The sequence below is a fragment of the Canis aureus genome, chromosome 5 (genome assembly GCF_053574225.1).
Source record: "Canis aureus isolate CA01 chromosome 5, VMU_Caureus_v.1.0, whole genome shotgun sequence".
NCBI lineage: Eukaryota > Metazoa > Chordata > Mammalia > Carnivora > Canidae > Canis > Canis aureus.
The window spans coordinates 16,798,203-16,820,241 of record NC_135615.1 but is presented as its reverse complement, the minus strand read 5'-3'; the positions used below and the strand labels follow the sequence as shown (position 1 = coordinate 16,820,241).

General features: G+C 45.6%; 1 protein-coding gene and 1 long non-coding RNA gene across 3 annotated transcripts; both read left to right on the top strand.

Annotated features, from left to right (window-relative positions):
• The first annotated feature begins 3,334 nt into the window (after positions 1–3,334).
• LOC144313739 (uncharacterized) lies at positions 3,335–9,778 on the top strand. 2 transcript variants are annotated; one of them, XR_013379373.1, is made up of 4 exons: positions 3,335–4,836; positions 5,735–5,867; positions 7,021–7,177; positions 9,280–9,778. It is a non-coding gene; the product is annotated as an uncharacterized LOC144313739 (long non-coding RNA). The 2 variants fall into 2 exon arrangements; XR_013379372.1 differs by having other exon boundaries at positions 3,335–5,867.
• A 2,156-nt stretch (positions 9,779–11,934) lies between these two features.
• On the top strand, positions 11,935–18,075 carry BAMBI (BMP and activin membrane bound inhibitor). The gene is made up of 3 exons (XM_077896969.1): positions 11,935–12,108; positions 15,296–15,583; positions 16,044–18,075. The coding sequence occupies exons 1-3, from the start codon at positions 12,033–12,035 to the stop codon at positions 16,460–16,462; spliced, it is 783 nt and encodes a 260-aa protein (XP_077753095.1). The 5' UTR covers positions 11,935–12,032; the 3' UTR covers positions 16,463–18,075.
• Positions 18,076–22,039: the final 3,964 nt, after the last annotated feature.

The window sequence follows — 22,039 nt, the reverse complement described above, 5'->3', positions numbered from 1 at the left end:
GGCTCTCACTGATGTCACTGCCCGGCTTAGAGACACGGTCATTAAAATATTGACTCTAAATTTTCCCTGCAGTGACCTTGCTGCCTGTTCCAACAGCAAACCACGGCTGCTGTCTGCCCAGCTGGGTGCTACTTCCCTTTCACCACATGAGGGCGAGAAAGACGTGCCACTGGCCAGCTCCCTCCCAGGGGGTTGCCTACTCCACAAGGAGGCTCCGGCTGCAAAGGCCAATGTGTTTCCTTCTCTGAAAAATAAAAGTGATAATAGATGTGAAAGTTCTAGTGTTGGCTTAGGGAGAAAGGGCTACCCTGGTGGGGTTGTTTTTTTTTTTTTTTTAACATAATTTTTCTCCAGAGAAGAACACATTACTTCAAATAATATGGAAGAATTTGCATTTAAGGATACATGTGTAAGAAGTCAAATGTGTGGTAAAAGAGAAAGTTTGATGATTTGGAGCAGAGGCCCTGTTCCCAGCGCTGCTCCTCTTGCTTCTGGACCATGTGATGTGCAGGACATCTGGGAAGGATATTGGGGAGGACAGGCCTTTGAAGAGCAGCAGAGCCACCAGGCTGGGTTATGGGGACTCTGTTCCTGATTTTGGGGTCCAGTTCTAGGCACACTTCAAGGGGTACTTGTCAAGGAACTTAAAATACCGTGTTAGCAAAGGCTGGGAAAATAAACTACAATTACATCATGAAGGAAGATAGGCGGGGCACCTGGCTGGCTCAGTGGGAAGAACATGGAACTCTTGATCTCGGGATCTTCAGTTTGAGGCCCACGTTGGGTACAGAGATTACTTAAATGAATAAATAAATAAAAACTTAAACACACACACACACACACACGGGAGGGGGCACCTGGGTGGCTCAGTGGTTGAGCGTCTGCCTTTGACTCAGGTTGTGATCCCAGAATCCTGGGATCAAGTCCCGCATCGAGCTCCCTTCATGGAGACTGCTTCTCCCTCTGCCTGTGTCTCTGCATCTCTCTGTATGTCTCTCATGAAAGAATAGATAAAATCTTAAAAAAAAAAAAGAAAAAAGAATGCCTTCTGATGACATGGGCGGTCCAGGGCTGGGAGAATCTATATCAGTTTAAAATGGTTTTGAGGTTTTCTCCTTGATCTTGTATGGATCCCAGACTTGAATTAAGACCCCATTTATCAGCTGTCTTCAGGTGGGCCACCTGCCCTTTGCAGCCTTAGCTATAATTTCCTGCCCATGAACCAGTCCCGCCAGGTTACAGAGGGCTGGGGCACAGAACTGTGACGGCCCCCTACTCGGCTCATTTTGTCACTTAGAGGCACTCCTCTCAAGCAGTCATGGCCAGCTCTAGGGTCCACAGCCAGGTCTGAGAGCCGCGCTGAAGCCCAGCCCTCACGTACCTCCCTCAGCTGGACATTTGCGGTCTTGAACAGCTCAGGGCAGCCCGAGTTGACTCTTAGGTCCTTACCACCTAGATGAGTTCCAGCGCCCGGCATTCTTCCTACTTCTGGAAAATGACAAGGCACTGTCATCTTTAATATTAAAGGAAACAATAAGTAGAAGCTGTAGCTGTAATTATAGCATCTCAGTGTTGAAAGGGACTTTAAAGGGTCACCTGCTCCAACAATGACTTCACATGCCCATCACTGGATTTCACCCAAGTGCTTGGGAGCCACAGATTCTCTAGGCTGCCCTGTTCTGCCTCCAGGCGGCATTATTGCTAGGAAGTTCTTCCTTATTTTAAGTCTGCCTGACAACTTCTAGGTGGCATAGCTGGCACCCACTGGTCCTTGTGCCCTCTGTGATTCTACAAGCAAGTTTTTTTTTTTTTTTTTAAATCATTGAAAGTCTTTCTTTCACTGGTATGGTTAAATGTGGCATTAAGTGCCACTACCTACCTGATTGCTCTGCTTCGTTAAAGACGTTTCAAGGTGCTATACTCTGCCTTGAGGTCACCAGTCAGGAATGGTCTGATCCATACAGTGTCCAGTCAAACAGCTCACAGTTTTGAGCTGGACTTAAACATGTATTAGCACCAAGTGCTTGTATTACTAGTCACATTTTTTTTTTTTTTAAGATTTTGTTAATTTATTCATGAGAGACACACAGAGAGAGGCAGAGACACAGGCGGAGGGAGAAGCAGGCTCCTCGCAGGGTGCCTGATGCGGGACTCAATCCCAGGACCCTGGGATCTCGACCTGAGCCAAAGGCAGATGCTCAATCCTGAGCCACCCAGGTGCCTCTAGTCACATCTGTTTTTAAGACACAAAGCTTCAGAAAGGGTAGACTGGTCATAGGGCTGCTCTTTGAAGACCTTCTTAAAGTGTTTCTTGGAAAGCAGTAACTTTATTTGCCTTGCTAGGGAAGGTAATGTCACGTGCTCTTTTCTAACCTGGGGTCATTTTTAAGGCTGAACCTGGAAGTGATCTTAGAGATCACCCTAGGAGTCATATCTGATCGGTGACAATACAGGCCTAGAGAGATGTAATTGGCTCGAATCAAACACTGCTCCTTTCCCTTATGTTTATCTGCTTTGTTTCCACGTGCCTTATTTTTAAGACCCCACTTAAGTCTCGAGTTAAAGGGGGAAGGGGAACTGGGCGATGGTGGTGAGGGTGAGGTGAGACAGACCTGCAGGCTAGACAGAAAGGCAAGGGCGCAAGGCCCAGGACAGCGTTGTTTCTAGTGCCTACGACCCAAGCCCGAACCCCGGAGGATGGGGGGCAGGGGGAAAGCTGTCCACACCAGAAGCGTCTGCCCCTTTGTTTTACTTTGGGCCCAGTCAGTGTCCCTGGACTTGTCACAAGTGAGGGAGGCGGCGGGGCGAGGCCGCCAAGGGCCGGGCGGCAGGCAGGTGAGTCAGACAGGTGAGCGGGCCGGCGGGGTGGCGGGGTGGCGGGGTGGCGGGGTGGCGGGGTGGCGGGGTGGCGGGGCGCACCCGAACTTGAGCGCTGCGGGCGGGGCGGGGGCTGGGGGCGTGCACAGGGGCCCCGGGGCCGTGGACTCGGCGCGGGAGGAGCCGAGCGCCGGTGCGGGTGCGTCTGGGTCGGGCCCAATGATGTAAAACAGAGCGGAGCCGCTTGGCGCCTCGGCACCATTACCTGCAATTATGATAATTGGTGCCTCTCTGCAGCGTTTGCTCCCCGCCCCCAGGGCTGTCTCGCTCGGTCTCTTGTTTCTCCGCCGGGCTCTGGCTCTGGCTCTCGCTCCCGGCCCCCTCCGTCCGCCTTTGCCCGCCACTCCCAGCCTCGCGCTCCCCTCCCTGCGTCTCCCCTTCCCGACGTTCTACCCGCGGGGCGGGGCGGGGCGGGGCGCGGGGTGGGGGGTCCCTAAGACCCGATACTAACGTCCGGTTGATTGGTCCGACTTGCACCTGCCGCTGCTGCTCTCTTTTCAACGGGGAACCTAGAGGGCTTGTCTTTGCCTTCACTTTATCCTTCAAGTGAAACGTACCTAGACTCTGCTTCCAGTCCCATAAACCCGGGGCAGTAAAAATGTGTGAAGCCTGGAGTTAACTTTCCCAAAACTTCCAGGATCTGTCAATATGGAAGATTCCCCCTCGGGAACCACCCATCCCCATCACCCTCTCTCTTTATCTCCTGAGTCTTGGCTGGACTTTGGCTGAGTGTTGGAAACAAGAAGATTTCAGTCCTGAAGAGGCTTTGGCTGTACCTTCCCCCTGACTAAACAAACAAACAAACAAACAAACAAATAAATACAAACATAAGCTCTTTTCTCTGCATTACCTGTATCAATCAGTGGTCGGACTCACCTATTTCTGGAAAAACTGTGCAGGTCTTCATAGCAAGATGACTTGAAGGATTAGGAAAAGGAATGTCACACCAACCCCACCTCTCCAGCCCACCACCCTGCTTGCCCTTTCTACAAACCTTTGTTAAAATTAGGCAGTTGCCTAAGAGAAGGATGGCGGGTTGGTAAGCACCCTGAAGGCATGAGTCTCTTCAGTAATCTTATTGATGACCCATAAAATAGAGTATGGCTCATGAGCACAGTTCTTGGCAAAACATCCATAATGAAACCAGGATTTTATTTGGAAATGCTTCTCTCTGTCGGTGAATAAGCAACATTACACTTCATTGGAAAATGCTATTGAATTGGAGATGGGTAATCTTTTAAAGGAGTCCTGCTACAGGGTAGGAGAAACTTCTTGGATTTCCCCGAAGAAGATTAAGGGCATAAATTCTGGCTCTTCCTTTAGTGAGCAGCTCCATTTCTTGCATGATGATAAGGTAGCCAACCAATTTGTCTCTGCTGATTCTTGGACTATCACCGGTCATGAGAGCTAACCTGTGTTGGCAAGATGCACGCTGTGTTTACAGAGCTATCATCACCCTGCCAAGACTGGATTGGCAGTGGCATCATTTCCACTTCAAATTATCGGCTCTGGGGAGAAGAAAATCCTGAACCCAGCTGAAGAGTCCTAAAGCTACCATAAATCTATTCGGATGATTCAAAGATAGATTTCGATAAGCTCATTGTTTCCTCCGGAAAATCATTTAACGTTTCTGTAGGGGCTCACAGTTAACATGTTGAGCTCACGGTACTACCTTAGTGAGCTCTGAGACAGCCAGGCCACCCAGCACGCTTGTCCTCGTTTTATGGGAGAGGAAAGAGGGTCAGCGAGGGAACAACAGATTTGCTGGTGATAACACACTGACTCGTGGAGCGTGGATACAAATTTAGGTCTCATCTCCTCGTGGATTGTTGTTGCTTCATCGATAAGTTTCGAGCGTGTCCATTCGGAATTCACTCGTTGACATTAATTCCTTAAAAAAGAAAATTTATTCTGGATGACATTGTGAAAGGCATCAAAGGGAGAGAAAGCATAATAGAGGTATTTTCTGGTCTTTATTTATAATCTCTTTGAGTAGCCAGAATGAAAAGGGAAGTATAGTAACCATGTTAACAATACTGCTTCTTTAGAAAACTCTTTTTATATTCCTATGACTTTATGAGGAATAGCTAAAGTGGTGTGGCATGGGACAGTGGGGATGGGGCCTCTAAGTAAGCAAGTGACTATTTTGGCTGTTTGGTTGGAAGTTGATGAATTTTGTTCGTGTTTTACATATAGACTGCTAAGCAATGTCATTTGCTATGTCATTTGCTCATAGACATGTAGGCACCTGGCCCTCAAATATCCAAACTACATGTGTAGGGAAAGCTAGATACTTATCCATCCCAAATACTCATCTTTCTCAGAAAATTGATAAAAAGGCTATTTTCATTGCCATAGTCAACTAAAAAGGCAGGATATTCAAGATTGTTGTATCTTGTAATCCAGAAGTAATCCGGAAGTTCAAAGTGATCCTGCTGTCCTCCTGGCTCTGGAAAGATCTGACGCTTTGGTCTGTATAGATGCGCTGCTTTCATTTGGTCACATGAAGTTTATTTTTGATAACAACAGCAAACAGTCAAGTGAGAAATTCACACTAAGTTAATGATTTGAAGGAATTCACTAATACTTTTTTATAGGTGAGTTAAACTTTGTATATGTGTATCATGTATATATATTATATACAGGAGGCTGGCTTCCCAGCAAGGTAAGTAATGCTTCTCTATTCCCAATTAGCTGTATCCTTACAATAAGCCTATTGTATCCATACAAGAAACCCCTCCTAAATTAACTAATCTTCAATGGGTCTCTTTCTTTTAATTAAACAAGTCTAGCTGAACAGCATACCATCAATGTGCATATTTTACTTATTTATTTATAAAGATTTTATTTTTTCAAGTAATCTCTACACCCAATGTGGGGCTTGAACTTGCAACCCTGAGATCGAGTCACATGCTTCACCGATCAAACCAGGCAGGCACCCCAAATGTGCATATTTTAAATGTCTTTGAGACGGGAGGCTAAAAATATAGGTAAGTGACATTAAGCTATGAATGGGACAATGGAGAGTTATTTGTGTTTAAACAAATTCACAGAGAATAGAAGCTTGTTTGTTAGGTGGCCAAATGGAACTAAGGAAGATTATTGAATATGGGGGCAAACCCTTATAAGTTTTTCCCTTAATATCAAGAAGAACAAGAATTCTGTTCACTGATGGTCTCACTCAGCGGAAACCTGTAGCTCTCTCCAAAGCCTCTGCCCACAGAGTACATTGCACTGAAATGCATTGAATGTTAGAAGATATCTTCTCTTTGGCTGGCATTTCATTCCAGGGGCTGAACCCATGCATCAAATTTAATGTGTATCTTTGACACTTTGTAAGTGTGAGACAAATACTGTATAGCTAATTATTTCCTCAGGAATTATTATGAAATAAAAACGGTGGCATTGACAAAAACACGATGGCAAATGTAAGTTTCAAAGTTCCACAGCAAAAGACCTCATTTTGTCCTGTCAATGAGATTTCAGTTTGGAAGATCCAGTATTAGATGAGAAAGGCTTTATGACAAGAAGTCACTCTGAGGCCAGCAAAGGAAGAAGAGTGGGTAGAAGCAGAACAGCAGAAAACTCAGGCAGATTTTGGGCTGTGGAAGAGGATGAATGGTTTCAGTCCATTTCAAGCTACAGACTAAATGGTTGGCTGTCTAAAGCAAATATCAAAGCTTCTGAATTTCAGTGGCTTGATTGTGAACATTTTTTTTTTAATCCAAAGGAACACAAGCAAAGTATTGTTAGCTAGGGAGATAGAACTCAAAAATATTGTTCCTCACATTACTGAACAGCATTCTAGGTCAAGGATGTTCCTTTAAGGAGGATTTGTTTAAAGTAATTTCTCTGCTTTAAAGGATTGATTTACCATTTTAGTTACAAGAACAAAAGGAATCAAACTGGCTATTTGATGAAAATAGGCAAAACTAGCAGGTTATTGAATAATGTCTACTACAAATTCTACTGGCTTAATGACATTAACATAACTGAATAGAACAAAGGCTGTGGGTTATGGTCAAGGATTATACAGAATATATTTGATGTGATTGGATTATAAGTAATACTCACTGTTAAGTTCATAAAGTAATGTTCTCTAATGAGGGACATTTCTTACTGTATTCTTTTTCTTTTTTAAAGGTTTTATTTATTTATTCATGAGAGACAGAGAGAGGCAGAGACACAGGCAGAGGGAGAAGCAGGCTCCCTGCAGGGAGCCCGATGTGGGACTCGATCCAAGGACTCCAGGATCACACCCTGAGCTGGAAGGCAGGCGCTTAACTGCTGAGCCATCCAGGTGTCCCTTCTTACTGTATTTGAAACTTAGTTGCTTTAAAATATTTTTTTTAAGTTTTATTTATTTGAGGGGGGAGGGGCAGAGGGAGAAAAGTGAGAGAATTCCAAGAAGATTTCCTACTGAGCTTGACACCCGTCCCAGGGCTCCATCCCACAACCCTGAGATCCCAACCCGAGCTGAAATCAAGACTCAGGAAGCTTAACCGACTGAGCCACCCAGGTGCCCCAAGTTGCTTTAAAAATTCTTAAGAAAACTTCCACCCAACAGATACTGCAGGGTTTATTTGTAAGACCCCTCCACCCCCATAGCATTTTTGCTAGCTTGTGGGAGGATGGGCATTTTGGAATGTGACGTTCAGTCTTTTTTCTGGGTCCTATCACACTAATCTACCGGACCCTGAAGTCAGTTCATTTTGGAAAAAAGAAAAAACCAAAACCAAAACAAACAAACAAAAAAACACAAAGAAACAAAAGAGACAAAAAACAACCACTTCACTACATAGCCATTCTTTTAGGCTGGGCTAAATCTCTCACCTTTGACTTTATTCCAATAAAAGTAAATTTCAGTTCTGAACTCCTAACTTCTACTGAGAATAAATGACTTTTTAAAAAAGCTGCTACTGAGAATTCAAAGTGTTATCCAACCTCTGTGGATTGTTAGTTGGTAGAAGATCTGTATAACAGGTAGAAATGTTAGATTCTATCCTTAGACTGTAAGAGCTGTTTGTATGCTAGCCAGGAACTAAACACAACTGTTTCTCTCGGAACAAAATGTACCAAGAGTTATTTTTCATCTTCATTGTGAAGAGAGAGGCATTGCTGAAAATGAGGATCACATATACCTTTGGGAAGCAATGGCATTATTTGAGTAAGCAGAGATTGGTATTATAGCTTTGTTAACGAAACGGGCTGGACATAAACCTCCACCACCACCACCCCTTTTTTTTTCTATTTATTAAAAAAAAATTTAGAAAGTTATTCTGTGGTGTAGAGCAATGTAAAAATGTGTCAGTGTTGTGATTATATACGTCATATACATTATACATAATATATATCCATATATGCCTGTGGATAAAACCTATTTAGAACATTCTTTGATGCTAATAATATTAAACTATCATAGTGTTTAATTATTTCAGTCTGTTAGGCCTAGAATGAGCATTCTGTTCTTAAGTACAGATAGTTGGTTCCAGCTCATATATTCAGAATTCCCTTCATAAGAGTAAAAAGAATTTTGGTCACTGATTTCCTTTCTTAATCGAAGTTTCCAAAAGACACTAGATTTTGCTATTTTCTCTTCTACTTGCCAACCTATGTTTAGGAAAGTAATAATAGAACTAGGTACAAAACGCAAGAAAAATTCTGTAGAGAAGCAATTTCCTTGAGTCTTAAATTGAATTAAAATTGTTACCTATTCTCTCAACCACCACTATGGCCTCCTAATTGACATATTATCCATGAGCCAATTTTGACTTTCCACATCGATTCAAACACTCTCATTCACTTAGTTGAAAAGTCCATGTCTGCTCCAAAACCATTAGACAAAGTACAGACTTGTTTCCCTTAAAACTAATTTCTGGCAATTTAAAAAGTCTGCCCATTAACCTAATAATAAAAACAAAAGAGTTGAAACATTGTCTGAGGAATGGATCATAAATTCTTTTTTTTTTTTTAATTTTTATTTATTTATGATAGTCACAGAGAGAGAAAGAGAGAGAGGCAGAGACAGGCAGAGGGAGAAGCAGGCTCCATGCACCGGGAGCCCGATGTGGGATTCGATCCCGGGTCTCCAGGATCGCGCCCTGGGCCAAAGGCAGGCGCCAAACCGCTGCGCCACCCAGGGATCCCCTGGATCATAAATTCTTATTCTGAATTGCGTTTGGAACAAAAAAGTATACATCCAGGAATGATCAAACATCCAAAGGAATTCAGTAAAACACAAGTATCACAGTTTGGATCCTTTGAGTTGAAGGGAAAAGAACCTTAAGTAAAAAGGGGAAATTATCAAGGTGCCTGAGTTAACTTAATAAGGAACCTAAGGACCTGAACTGACTGGGTATCCATCTGGACTTACACCTTTGTCATTTTTCTCTTCTTCTGCAGACAGGTAAACTCTGTACGTCACCGTGAATTGACCTCTACAGATTGAGAGGCATCTCTGGCCAAAGATCCAGAAGAGACAACTTCACTGGTCCATCTGGGGTCCTGTGACCACTCATGGCCAGAGGCACAGAGGCCCCCAGTTGGCCTGCCAATGCCCACTCCAGAGAAAGCAGATGTTCCTCTGAAGAGGGCTGGGAAAGGACTCAGAATGTGTTTAGTGCAGTGCAACTTTCATCAACACATCCCCCAAGACTGCCTTCCACTAAACAAGTATTTATCTGCATTACAGGTAAATATAGTTATTTTCTGATGCATCTCTTCCCACTCCTTACTTCACATTTTATGCTCCAACAACAAAGAATTGCTTGCAGCTCCATCTCCCCATCCCCTACTTACCACCCATATTCCCCAACACGATCAATAAACGTCACACTTGTGTTCCTGTTGCCCTCTATGCTCGCAATGGTCTCCTTGCAGTTCTTCTTGTTTTTTAGGAGTCGTGCCGGATGTCACTGCTTCCAGCAGACCTTCCAGTCCTCTTTTACTTCCTGGGCTGCTTATCTCTCCTTTCTTTATGCATCGTAACATTGTGCACGGAAATCTCTATCATCTTCCCACTCCATTGTTTGTGATTTACTGTTTAGGTTCTGACATCTTTATAACCCCAGACGGAGTCTGGCCTATAGTGGGCGCTTCGAGACAGTTGAATGAAAAGTTTTCTTTTAGCTAATAATTGACTCTCTAGAGTTAAAAAAAAAAAAGAGTGCGTCATTACGTGAGAAGTATTGTCTGCATGAACCCCTGAGAACTGTTAACTTGTCAAAGAATTAGATGTCAGGAAGTTCTAATCAAAGTCTTCCTTAGGACCAAGGGTCAGCTCACCACTTGAGAAATGCCTGCTGTTTACCTGGTGCCCTAACCAGTTTAACTTCCCCTTAAAACGTCTGCGGGGCTTGCTCTCCCATCCTTTCCGAGGCAGTTTGGATTTAGTGAAGTAATGGGCAGAGCATCAATGTATGAGATCATTTTATTTTTTTCTGCACAAAACAGTTTTTTAGAGGCAATCTCATTAACCGTATCTTGTGTCCTCTACGGACTTGCAACTTTAATTTACAAGGTTCACCTTGATTTTTGGTCCTCCAGTCATGTATATATTTTTCTTAGCCTCAAAGTTCGTTGCTGTACTGCGGTCCTAAAGGGTTTGACTTTACATCTCCCACCCTAGCATGAAATGCTTTTCTTTCTCCGCAACCCCCACCCCACCCCTCGACGTTTTATCAGGTAGGGAAATGTTGGCTGAGCCTAAAAGGAAATTTGCAAATGGTTGACTTTGGTTCCTTTCAGGTTATGGGAGGACGGGGTACAAGAGCATTCCCTCAGATAAAGAGTTTTAAGTTGAATTTCACCCCCCCAAAAAAAAAAAAAAAAAAAGAACCACCAGCACCACCAAAACAGCAGCAGCAAAGCCTCCAGGACCGCCTTTGGGTACGCCGGGGGCCGGCAGCCCTGCAAGTCCTAATAAATGAATGAGTATCTCCGAGAGGAGATCACTGTGGGGCTGATATCGATCGGGGTCAGCCGGTGTGTTTGCCTGCGATTGTTCGGGGGGTGGTTAATTGAGTGTCAGTCTCGGCCAGTGTCGTCTCGCTGGCGCCGGGCGCTTTTGGATTTGCTAATTTTCGTTAAGTGTCTCTAGCCGGCTCCCCGTCCCCTGTCTGCCCCGGAGAACTCGGCGGCTCGCACCGACCAACAGTCTGTCTGTCTGGGCTTTATCGATCACGCGGCGGGCGGCTCCGGCGGATGCGCCCAGGGGCCGGGCAGGCGGCTGAAAGCAGGCCCCGTCGCCGGCCGCCCCCTCCCGGGCTGCGGACCGAGCCCCTCCGCCGCCGCCGCAAGGGAGCCGCGCCCCGCCGGGGGCGCCCCGGCCGAGGCCCCGAGAACGCGCGGCGCGGCCCGGGAGGGCTCCCCGGGCGGCCGCGCCGTCCTCGCGTGTTTCGGGGCCACCCCACAAAGAAGCCACGGGCCGGGCGATGGCGGCCCGAGTCTGAGTGGCGAGGGTCGGCCCGCGCCTCCCGCGGGTCACGGACGCGCAGGCCTCCGCGAGGGGGAGCGCGGGAGACGGCAGCCTCGCGGCCCGCAGCCCCAGACGCCGGCGCCCCTCGCCGCTCGCCGCTCGCCGCCCGCCGCCGCTCGCCGCCGCGGGGCAGGTCCCTCCCGGCCCCTGTCTGGGCCCGCCCCCCGGCTGCGGAGGTGATTGACAGGAGCCCGGCGGCCACTCAGACGGCGCCGACGGGGCCGGGGGCGGGGCCGGGGCGGGGCCGGGGCGGGGCCGGGGCGGGGCCGGGGCGGGGCGCGGTCCGGCCGGCTCCCCGCGCGAGGCGCTATTTACGGCGCGGCCCGGGGCAGGCGGAGGCGGGCGCAGGCTGGAGCTCGCGGCCGGCGCTGTCTGCGCGCGCTCGGGCAGCCTCTGCCTTCGCACCGTGGCCGGCTGAGGGGGAGCGAGGCGGGGAGCCCGCCCGGGACCGCGGCGCCGGGCGGAGCCAAGGGGCGCGGCGGCCGCGCAGTCGGGCCGCCGAAGTCCTGTGGGCTCGTGGGCGCCCCTCCGGCCGCGGCCCGGTGCCTCGCCCCCTCGCCCCCTCGCCCCCTCGCCCCCTCGCCCCTGGCCGACGGCGCCCGCCGCCCCGGGAGCACCCATGCCCCGCGCGCTCCGGGCGCCGTAGGTTGCAGCTGCGCCGCGGCCGCGGGGGGCGTCAATGGATCGCCATTCCAGCTACATCTTCATCTGGCTGCAGCTCGAACTCTGCGCCATGGCCGTGCTGCTCACCAGAGGTGGGTGCCCGCCGGCCGGCCGGGGCGCGGGCTGTCCGGGGAGGGCGCGCGGGGGTCCCGGGGCGCCGGCGCCGCGGCCCCTGGCAGGCGGCGGGCGAGGCTTCCCCCCGCGCTGGAGCCCGCGGGTCGCGACCAGTTGCCGGGTCCGCGGCCGCCCCCTCGGTGGCCCCGGGGCGGGCGCGTGGAGGTGGAGGCCGGCCTCGGGGCGGGCGGTCGTCACGGGGTTCCTGTAAGTGTGTCAGTGGTGGCTGCGCGGTTGGGCCGGGGCGCGCGGGACCCTGGGACCCTGGGACCCTGCCCGGGCGCGCGGAGCTGGAGCCGGGGGGCCCGGCCGCGCGTGTGCCTTGGTGGGCGTGTGTCCTCGTGAGCCGGCGAGTGTGCGTGCCTCCGTGTGACACACCGGGTGCCCAAGTGTGTGCCTCCGAGCGCAGGACGCTGTGGCCGTGTGGCTTCCCGGGCTGGCGGGGGCGGGGCTCCGTGGGCGGCCCCACTTCCCCCTCACCTCCATACTTTACACACTACTGCCCCCCCCCCCAAAAAAAAAGAGAAACAGGAAAGAAAAAGGGCAGTTTCTCCCCCCAGCCCCCGCAGGCTTTCCCTCTTTTAGGTCGAAATAACCCAAACGTCTAGATTTCAAGGATTTCCCCGCCTCCCCCGCCACGAACTCTACCTACTGTTCAGTGAACAGATGAATTTTTTTTTTTAATGGGAAGCATTATTTAGCTTCTGCCCTCCGCCCCCCCCCCCCCACTTTTTCTCTAATTGCCATGTAGCAGGCATGAGGTTAAAGGATAAGCTAGCCCAGGGAGGATGATGTGCTACAGTATTTATTTATTTTGGAAGGAAGGGTGTAATTAACCCTAAATAACAGCCCTGCTAGCCTGCGGAGGGGAGCCTCCTGGCCCTGTCCAAGGCCCGCAGAACAGGGAGGGACTCGGACTGACATGAAGTCACAGATACCGAAACTATGTGCCTGATAATGATATAATTAGGGGATCAGAGATTTCTGACTGCTGCGGACTTCAAAAGCTTTAAAAGAAGCCAGCAGTCTCTCCTGTAGCCATCTTGACTAAAGCAGACATTTTTGTTTAATCACTACATACAGTAACAAGAAAAGGGGGGGAACAGAAGAGCATTGTTCACTGTTTCCAAATACCAGTCCCCTTTCTGGGCCCTTTTGCATGCCACAGGAAGAAACTTTATGAAACAACAGAAATATAGTTTTAATACAGTAATACAAAAGTCCATTCAACTTGTTCAAATGTGGCTCCAATTAAAAAAAAAAAAAGTTGTTAGAACTTTCGTAGTTACCTGTCAAAATTTTATTGGACTGTTTTAGGTCATTGAAAATAGAGTGTTTTAAATAGGCTCTCATAAACATTTTACTTTTTTTTTTTTTTTTTTTCTCCCTTTTTTCCTTCGGTGCTCTTTTTCTGCACTGGGTCTGAAGGTGAATAGGATCAAAATGGACATTGAATCTGTTTTATTTCTACTTTAAATCTGTCTATGGAATTCGTCAAGATTAGGGGATATGTAGCCATCACCACATGAGACCTGGTGAGCTTTGTGAAAAAACTCAAGTAAGCTTGGCAGGAGAGAGAACCTTTCAAAAGCAAGAGTTCCAACGTGAAGGGCTTCCTAGAGAGAGGGGACTTGGGCCCAGACTCCGGGCAGAGAGCGTGCAGGTTTAAGATAGGAGCAGGACCTCCAGATTTGGACAGTTAAACTCAGATTGCCAAAGATCTGTGATTAGCTGGCAGCTTTGGGGTTTTTTGTTGTTTTAGAACGAAAGCATTAGCAATGTCTGATGAAAACTGAGCACACCATACAGTGGCCTGGAATTTGGACAGATAATTAAATGAGACACCTTACTCAGGCGTTCACATTCATGGAGAGGAGGAAGAAAGGAGAGGGTAGGAAGAGGTCTATAAAACCACAGTTCCTGGTGTTTGATTTCAGAGCAGGGATTTCAGTAATAACGACACAAAACTTCAGATTGGAAAGCTGGGAAGAGGTGTGCGCGTTGGTTCAGTTTACAGTAGCTTTACTTGTGACATATGACAGTGACCAGAGTCCGCTGGGTTGATCCGGTATTAGTGATATAGCTCTGAGACCCAGATCTTTTGAACTAGAAATTGACGCTAAAAGCCTTAGAGCATGCATTGCAGCAAAATGTTACCAGCGACTTGCAACTCACCAAATAAGTTTTATAAAGGAAACTTTTAATCACTTCCTGGAGAAAAATTTGAGGTTTCCTTAAGGATTTTTCATTCAACCAGCAGAGGATTTTCAGTTTCAATGTTTCCCCTTTTAGATCCCACGTCGAATTACATGTAAAACCAGGGAGTTAAGGGGAGGAGAAGTTAGCTTTGCCTTTTTTTTTTTTTTACACCAGCCTCCCCTCCTCACTCCCCCCCCCCCCCCCCCCCCCCCAGTTTTATGACTTTCCATTTGGGCTGAAAGAAATTGACTTTGGCAAGCAAACCACTAATTGTAAACTGCCTAGTTCCTGTTTTACAATATACTGACTAAAAGCTCCTCTGCATGAAAAGATCTTTATAGGCAAAGTTTGCCTTTTCTAGAGAGGTTGCAAATAGCTGCCCAGTTTCATAGTTTTAAAACCTCCTGACCGGAGCAATTTCTAGATTGTTGTGTTTCTAGTTAATAACTTTATAAGGTGTTAGCTAAAGCTCTTAAATCTTGGCACAGTCCTTTAAGGTAGTAAACAATTCAGTAGTTCCGATCAAATATTTATACTGACAAAATCAAAAAGCCTAGCATTTTTTATGTTGTATGGTCACATCGGATTAAAATGAATAAACAGTGTAATTTACCTTACGGTAGGAGAAGTTATCATGATGATTATTTCAGATATATATTTTTTTTTTTCTTTTTTTCTTCCAGAAGTCCTATTTTGAATTACTTTGCTAACTCATCAGTAATCACAATTGAACTTTGATTCTCTGCAGTGGGGATTAATACATTTCTAAAATTACATTTAACTGGATTGAAATGTAAGCACCGGTTTGCATAGAGGGCTCTTCCGAGGCTACCCAGGCTGCCATTGCAGGCACTCAGCTGAATATTCTAAAAGTTCGTGCCTTTGATCTTAGGATCTAGCAATTGCTCAAGTAGATGCTTTATCTGGTCTCTGAAGGCGCGTGACGAAATTTCTCATTGTTTTCAGGTGAAATCAGATGCTACTGTGATGCTGCCCACTGCGTGGCAACTGGTTATATGTGTAAATCTGAGCTGAGCGCCTGCTTTTCTAGACTTCTTGATCCTCAGAACACAAATTCCCCGCTCACCCATGGCTGCCTGGACTCTCTCGCAAACACGGCAGACATCTGCCAAGCCAAACAGGCACGAAACCACTCTGGCACCACCATGCCCACATTGGAATGCTGTCATGAAGATATGTGCAATTACAGAGGGCTGCATGATGTGCTCGCTCCTCCCAAGGGGGAGGCCTCAGGTAGGTAGAAGCCTTCTCTAACGAGAACTCTGGCCTCATCTATAGGTTCATGGCAGCCGGGACTTTGTATGTCTGCTATTGATTTTGTTGTTAATGTAATTAGAGACACCAGAGGGAGAGGCATGGCTGGATGCAAAGATGCATCTCTATTGAGTAGCTTTTATGTCTGCCTGAGCATTAGATGTCTGTCTACATAATGGGTTTTGCCTAGTTTTTCAACATTTTGAAGACCTAGAAGACCGTTACTGTTCGGTAAGGACAGTCCCTAAAGGACTGTTTTCGTAAGCTCATCTTTGCATCGCTTTGCAACGTTTATTTTGTAAATATTTGTTGATTTCCCCATAAGCTTCTTTTTTTTTTTTTTTTTTAACCTGGGGTGCCTTGTTGCAAACGGATAGATGATGGTAAATATCTGCAGGCAGGGCTAACGTGGTTCGATTCCTCATTTGTGTTCCTCCAGGACAAGGAAACCGCTATCAGCACGATGGCAGTAGAAACCTCATCACCAAAGTCCAGGAGCTGACTTCCTCCAAAGAGTTGTGGTTCCGGGCGGCTGTGATTGCTGTTCCCATTGCCGGCGGCCTAATTCTGGTGTTGCTTATTATGTTAGCCTTGAGGATGCTTCGAAGTGAAAACAAGAGACTGCAGGATCAACGGCAACAGATGCTGTCCCGTTTGCACTACAGCTTCCATGGACACCATTCCAAAAAGGGGCAGGTGGCAAAGTTAGACTTGGAATGCATGGTGCCAGTGAGCGGGCATGAGAACTGCTGTCTGACCTGTGACAAAATGAGACAAGCAGACCTCAGCAACGAGAAGATCCTCTCGCTCGTCCATTGGGGCATGTACAGTGGGCACGGGAAGCTGGAATTCGTATGACGGAGTCTTACCTGAACCGAAGTTCTTGGACGCTTGAAGGCTTTGAGTTCTGCTGGACAGGAGCACTTTATCTGAAGAAAAAAACGGACTCACGGAATCCCCTTTGAGAGACAAAATGACCTCTGCAAACAGAATCTTGGATATTTCTTCTGAAGGATTATTTGCACAGACTTAAATACAGTCAAATGTATTATTTGCTTTAAAATTATAAAAAGCAAAGAGAAGACTATGTACACACTGTTACCAGGGTTATTTGCATCTGAGCGAGCTGGAATCGAGTACCTAAATAACCTAAAATGTGCTCTGTGTAAGCTCCAACATCTTGATTTATTGTAAAGATTTAAAAAAATATATATATATATTTTGTCTGGAATTTAGCAGTGTCTTGTCATAAATTAAAAACTAAGTGGGAAGCATAAGAAACTCCGTGTTAATGATACAAATGAAGACCTGTTGTTGCTCAGTTAGGTCTCGACTATGCTTTGGCTTGATTTCTTTGTTTTTTTTTTTGGTTTTTTTGTTTTTGTTTTTGTTTTGTTTTTGTTTGTTTTAAAGCAAGACTGAGATCTTGTTTATTCTTACATGCATATTCATCGTTTCCTTACAGTATGGAGAATTTCTAAATGTGTACTGCCCACCATTCAGTGTCTTCCCCACATTTTTTTGTTAGAATAATCCTGATGTTTAGCTTTCACCTAAGAGAAATCTTAAACTTCCTTATACCAGGTCAGATATGATGGATCAGTGTCTGGAGCTGCCTTATTAACAAAGATAATATTCATCAACTTAATCCAGTTGCTCTGGAATGCTTTTTAGAATGTGTCTACCTCCAACCAAAAAAAGAAAAACCGAACCAAACCTGCTCAACGAAACTTTTTCTTGTAGTTAATGTTAGTGACTGTCTACTTCTACTGTTCGTTAATCAGTTGACTTTGTCTCAGACCAAATGCAATTTTTTGGATTTCAAATTAGCCAAACTTGATTGTGTCATGCTCCTAGTTTTCAAGCCTTCCTTCGATGCAGTGTTCTACTCACATTTTTTTTTTTCTTAATGTTTAGAAAGGGTGTCAATAGTGAACATATTTGTATCAATTGGGATTTAAAGAACAGGCAGGCAATGCCACTAGGGCTCCTTGTCCTCCACAGTGGTGACTTCAGCCACTGATAGACTAAGTAATAGTGTGTCCACTCCTGCAGGACTTTATGCCTGGCAATAACTGCTCAGCCTGAATTTAAACCCATGCCACATTTGTGTATTTTTTTCCTCCAAATAGGTCTTTGTTAGCCTCCATGTGAGAAGAATTTGCCATGTAGGATTCTTTTTGATTCTTTATTTGTATATTTGAAACTTTTGCTTAAAAATTAACCTCTAGTTCTGCATATTTGAGTATGGGGTTTTCTGAGTGTTAAAGGATTGTGTGCGCATATTTGGGGGATTATTTTATGATCAGCATAATTTGAGTCCCTTAAGACAGAGGCAGTAGCCAAGTTCATGGAAGAATTGGAAGTTGAAATGCCTAGTCTAAAAACGAGTACCTAGATCATTTAATAATTAATAGACCACAGCCCCATACAAAGTAGGCTATGGAATAAATACACATTTTAATAAATGACAGCATTCGTATTGTGCTTTTTGAGAATGACACTTCTTGCATGCATGACTTACAGTTTATAAAAGATGTTAAGTTTTAGGTATGTCACTTTTTGAGGGAGCCAGAGAATTGTGGGACATAACCATCCAAACCTATCAGGAGGAGAGAATTCACCAAAATCCCCCCCTTCAAGGAGTTTCCACCCTCACCCATTTTTAGCTTCAGATTGAATTACAGTAGTTTCATAGTATGAAGATTAATAAGAGACTTCTTGCTCCTTATCCATTTGCTTTCATGTACAGCATCATGGGAACGCAGTGATGCCTCAAGCAGCCACTATTTGCATCAGCTCCGATTGGTTAGTTTTCCCCTGCTGGCTTTGCTATTAACTCGCCATTCACCCCACTTCTTCCAAATACCAGCTAAGAGCTCAACAGTTGGTTAGCTAAGGCAATGAAGGCTTTAAAGTCCTGTATTTTGAAATGCTTGAAAACCCGTAAAACCCTGTCCTCCAGACAAGGCCCGGGTCTCTGCTGGCACTGGAATCACAGACATTTGCTGGAAGCTGAATGCAAAATGCCTCCACTTCTGTATTCTGTGTTGGCTGCCCTGCCTCTTGTGCCTTGTGTAAATTCACTAGGCTGTCCGTAGCCCCCTTTGGCAGCAGGGCGATGGCACTGTGCCCCTACCCCCGCCAGCAGACTGGGGGTCCCCACGTGTTAAAGTACTAGCTGCATTAGAGACTGGCTCTTCCCGGGTCTTTTCCTAATGACGAACCCTTTCCCCTTCGTGTGCAGTATTCATAAATACTAAATGATGATATTTATCCATTCAGTATTTGCACACGCCCTCACCGCCAGTCTTAAAAATCAGACCTGGGCGTCATAACTAGGCCTTTCGACGAAAATATTGCAGGTTTCTCAACTTTGATTTTTACCAGGGACTAAATATAGGTTCTCCATGCGCTTTCCTGTGAGAGTGTGGAAGTTGCCAAGAGCAGAGATAAAGGGCCCTTCATGAAATAACTACCTACCTGATTCAGTGATGTAAAAAAGGTGATGACTGGTTTGTTTGTTTTTCCCTCCTGGAGATGTTTACTGTTAGTCTGAGCTGACAGGACAAGACCCGGCTAACCAGGGCTAACCAGGAACGGCCCGTGCTTACTATTGACATAGAACTTCCCCCCCACCCCAAAAGTCAGACTTTTTTTTTTCCTCACTGGAAATTTGCCCCAACCCTAGACAAATGGGACCAAATTTGCCATGATGCTTCTCCATCTACACCCCTTCCATTCTATTCCTTTGGAAAAAAATTGATCTGTACGTAGCTGTGTCTTTTACATGACCCCCCTTCAACTCCCTTATTCTAATGGCTCAGAGGCTTCCTCAGAAATTGACTGGTGTGTCTCTAATTTCTGCTGAACTGATTTTATTAAAAACACTGCACCATAGGGGGTTTGACCTTCTAAAATACCAAACATGTCTGCTTTAGAAAATCACAAAGCTCTCCTCTGAAGAGCTCGTAAATCTGGTTTCAATATGGGTTGATTATAGGCTAAAAGCTTGAAAGCAGTGGCATCTAGTATCATGAGTCTGGAACTAGCCTTTTTGGGGCCAGGACAGCTTTTTTCCCTTATAACCTCTAAGGGGTCCTCTTCTCTGTCTCAGCCCCAATAACATCAAATGTCCTCCGAAAGTTACATGATGGGATGAGGCTGAGCTCACAAGGGTGGTGGTCAAGTGGGCTTCGGAGTCTGGCAGCCTGGCTTCCAATGCTGCCTTCGTCTCTACTAGCTGAGTGAACTTGGACAAGTTACTTAAGCTCTTTGAATATTCAGTTTTATTACCTATAAAATGGGGGCAATGATAATGCTTTATAAGATTAACATGTGGCGATATGGTAACTATTTCTTATTAATATATATACAAGGGTCTTGGATGAACTAGAGCAGCCCAGCATAATATTCTTCAAAATTTGAGAGCTTGTGCCTATTACTTTTGCAGTGGATATGGACTTGGCTTTTTTGTATTTCAGATCTTTCATACCTGAGATTTGCAACGCCTTCAGTGACCTGCAGACTGCATGTAGCATTTTTTAAGATTTGTTTTTAATTTATTGCTTTTAGCCTCTCATCTACCAGTGATATTGGTTCATGATTGTTTCCTTTTGGAATAATCTCGTGGCCACTGATAGGAGCACTTCAGGTTTCTGTCCCTACTTTGGGTCTTTTTGGTATTTGACAGGATGAAGTGCTGGAGTTTTAGCTGCTCCTAGGCGTTAATCCAGTGAGAGAATCAAGGGAGTCCAGGTAGATGACTGATACTGTTTCAAAATCACTTGACCAGTTTGTGTCTGATTGATGTGTTCTAAACAAGTGCCACCATCAATTACAATTTGCCCCATAGGTGCTCCCAACAAAATACAAATAATTCCACCACTGATCTTTAGGACTGTGTGAACTGCTTCACAGGGGTTGGGAGTGTCTACTTAGTGACAAATTCATTTAATTCCCCTAGGTGAAGTTAATTTAGTTAGTGACTCTGTGGGTCACAGTTGTAATGGAAAAGAAACCACTTCAGACACCAACTCACTCTTCTTCCCTCTATTCAATCCATCAATGCTGTTCTCACTCTGCTGATTTAAAAAGGCAGGTCATTGATCTCAGAATTCGAGGTTCGATGCAATCACAAAATTAAACGCTCTTTCAAAATCTGACAACTCTTTATTTGGAGTCCAGTTTTAGACTCTGGACATGTCCTGGTTAGCCTGCTAATGCTGTACTGTTTTGCGGTATGGTGGCATACATAATTCACTTGTCTGCTGTTCTGGAAATTTGGAGATAGACCTGGGGAGGTGGTGGAGCTGAGTGTAGCCAGAGAAGGATAGACTTCTTGCAGGAAAGTGGTGATTTTCCAATGGATCTGCTTTGGAGAATTTCCAAGTATGTATTACAGGGGGAGGCCTAAGAGCCATGTTTCTACAAACTTTCTCCATTCTGTGAATATGAAAAGAGATTCCAGGAGAGTCATTGATGAGCAATCTTGGGAGATCCTTGGATAAGCAGTTAGATAATAGCTCAAGGAATCTGTCATTCCTCAAGACCTTTTGGAGATTCTTCTATCGAGTAGCCACCTGGCCTCTTGGAGGCTATTCCAAATTGTGTTTGGCAGCCTAGGTCTTGCAGACTAGATTGATGTTGAACCAACCTGAGCAGAATCCTGAAGAGATGAGTCGATAACTATTTCTCTGTGTGTAAATATACATACATATATGGCATGTGTACATATAAGGCACACTAGCCGAATAGTCTTTGAAATCCTGGAATAATTTTACACTGAACAATTTTCAAGGCAGAGTGTAAGATGTTGGAATTTATGGGAAGTCAGCAATTTGTTTTGAGACATGTGAAGACTGAGTTAGTTGTGATGAATTAATAAAGTAAGAGGCTGTTGTGTAAATTCACTCTGAAAGATCTCACATTACAAACCTAATAGAACAAAAATTGTTTGAGCACTTAAACCAAGAGAAATACAGAAAGCTCTTTATCCCTGGTTTCTTCCCCTTGGAATTTCCCTGGGGAACTGATGAGGACAGTGGAAAAACACCACACATCTAAAAGCAGTTTCTTACTTTTCAAGTGTTAGAAGCCCATGCTGAGGCTTTTTTTTTCACTAAATTTCGTGGATGCGATTTTGATACCCAAGATTTTCATTCACAGTTGCTAAATGGGCTATTTCTCTCCTGGATTTAGGGATTCAACTGTGAACCCCTGGTGACGAGGAGCTAGGACCTATAGCTTTTGTACTTTGCTGTGATCCAAAGAGGGCAGACAAGGGCAGGGCGACTGAGCCCTCTTGCATTAGGTGTCTGAATTCAGGTTGTCAGTAAATAAGGAAAAGTCTTCCTCTTTGTTTCTCCACTCTAAACTATTGTTTTTAAAGATCTATAATTTTGGATGGGAAGCCCAAAGGAAAACAAGTTGCCA

Coding starts and splice junctions, on each gene's coding strand:
- BAMBI (XM_077896969.1), top strand. CDS start 12,033: ATGGATCGCCATTCCAGCTACATCTTCATCTGGCTGCAGCTCGAACTC. Junction 12,109..15,295: donor GGCCGTGCTGCTCACCAGAG/GTGGGTGCCCGC, acceptor CATTGTTTTCAG/GTGAAATCAGATGCTACTGT. Junction 15,584..16,043: donor TCCCAAGGGGGAGGCCTCAG/GTAGGTAGAAGC, acceptor GTGTTCCTCCAG/GACAAGGAAACCGCTATCAG.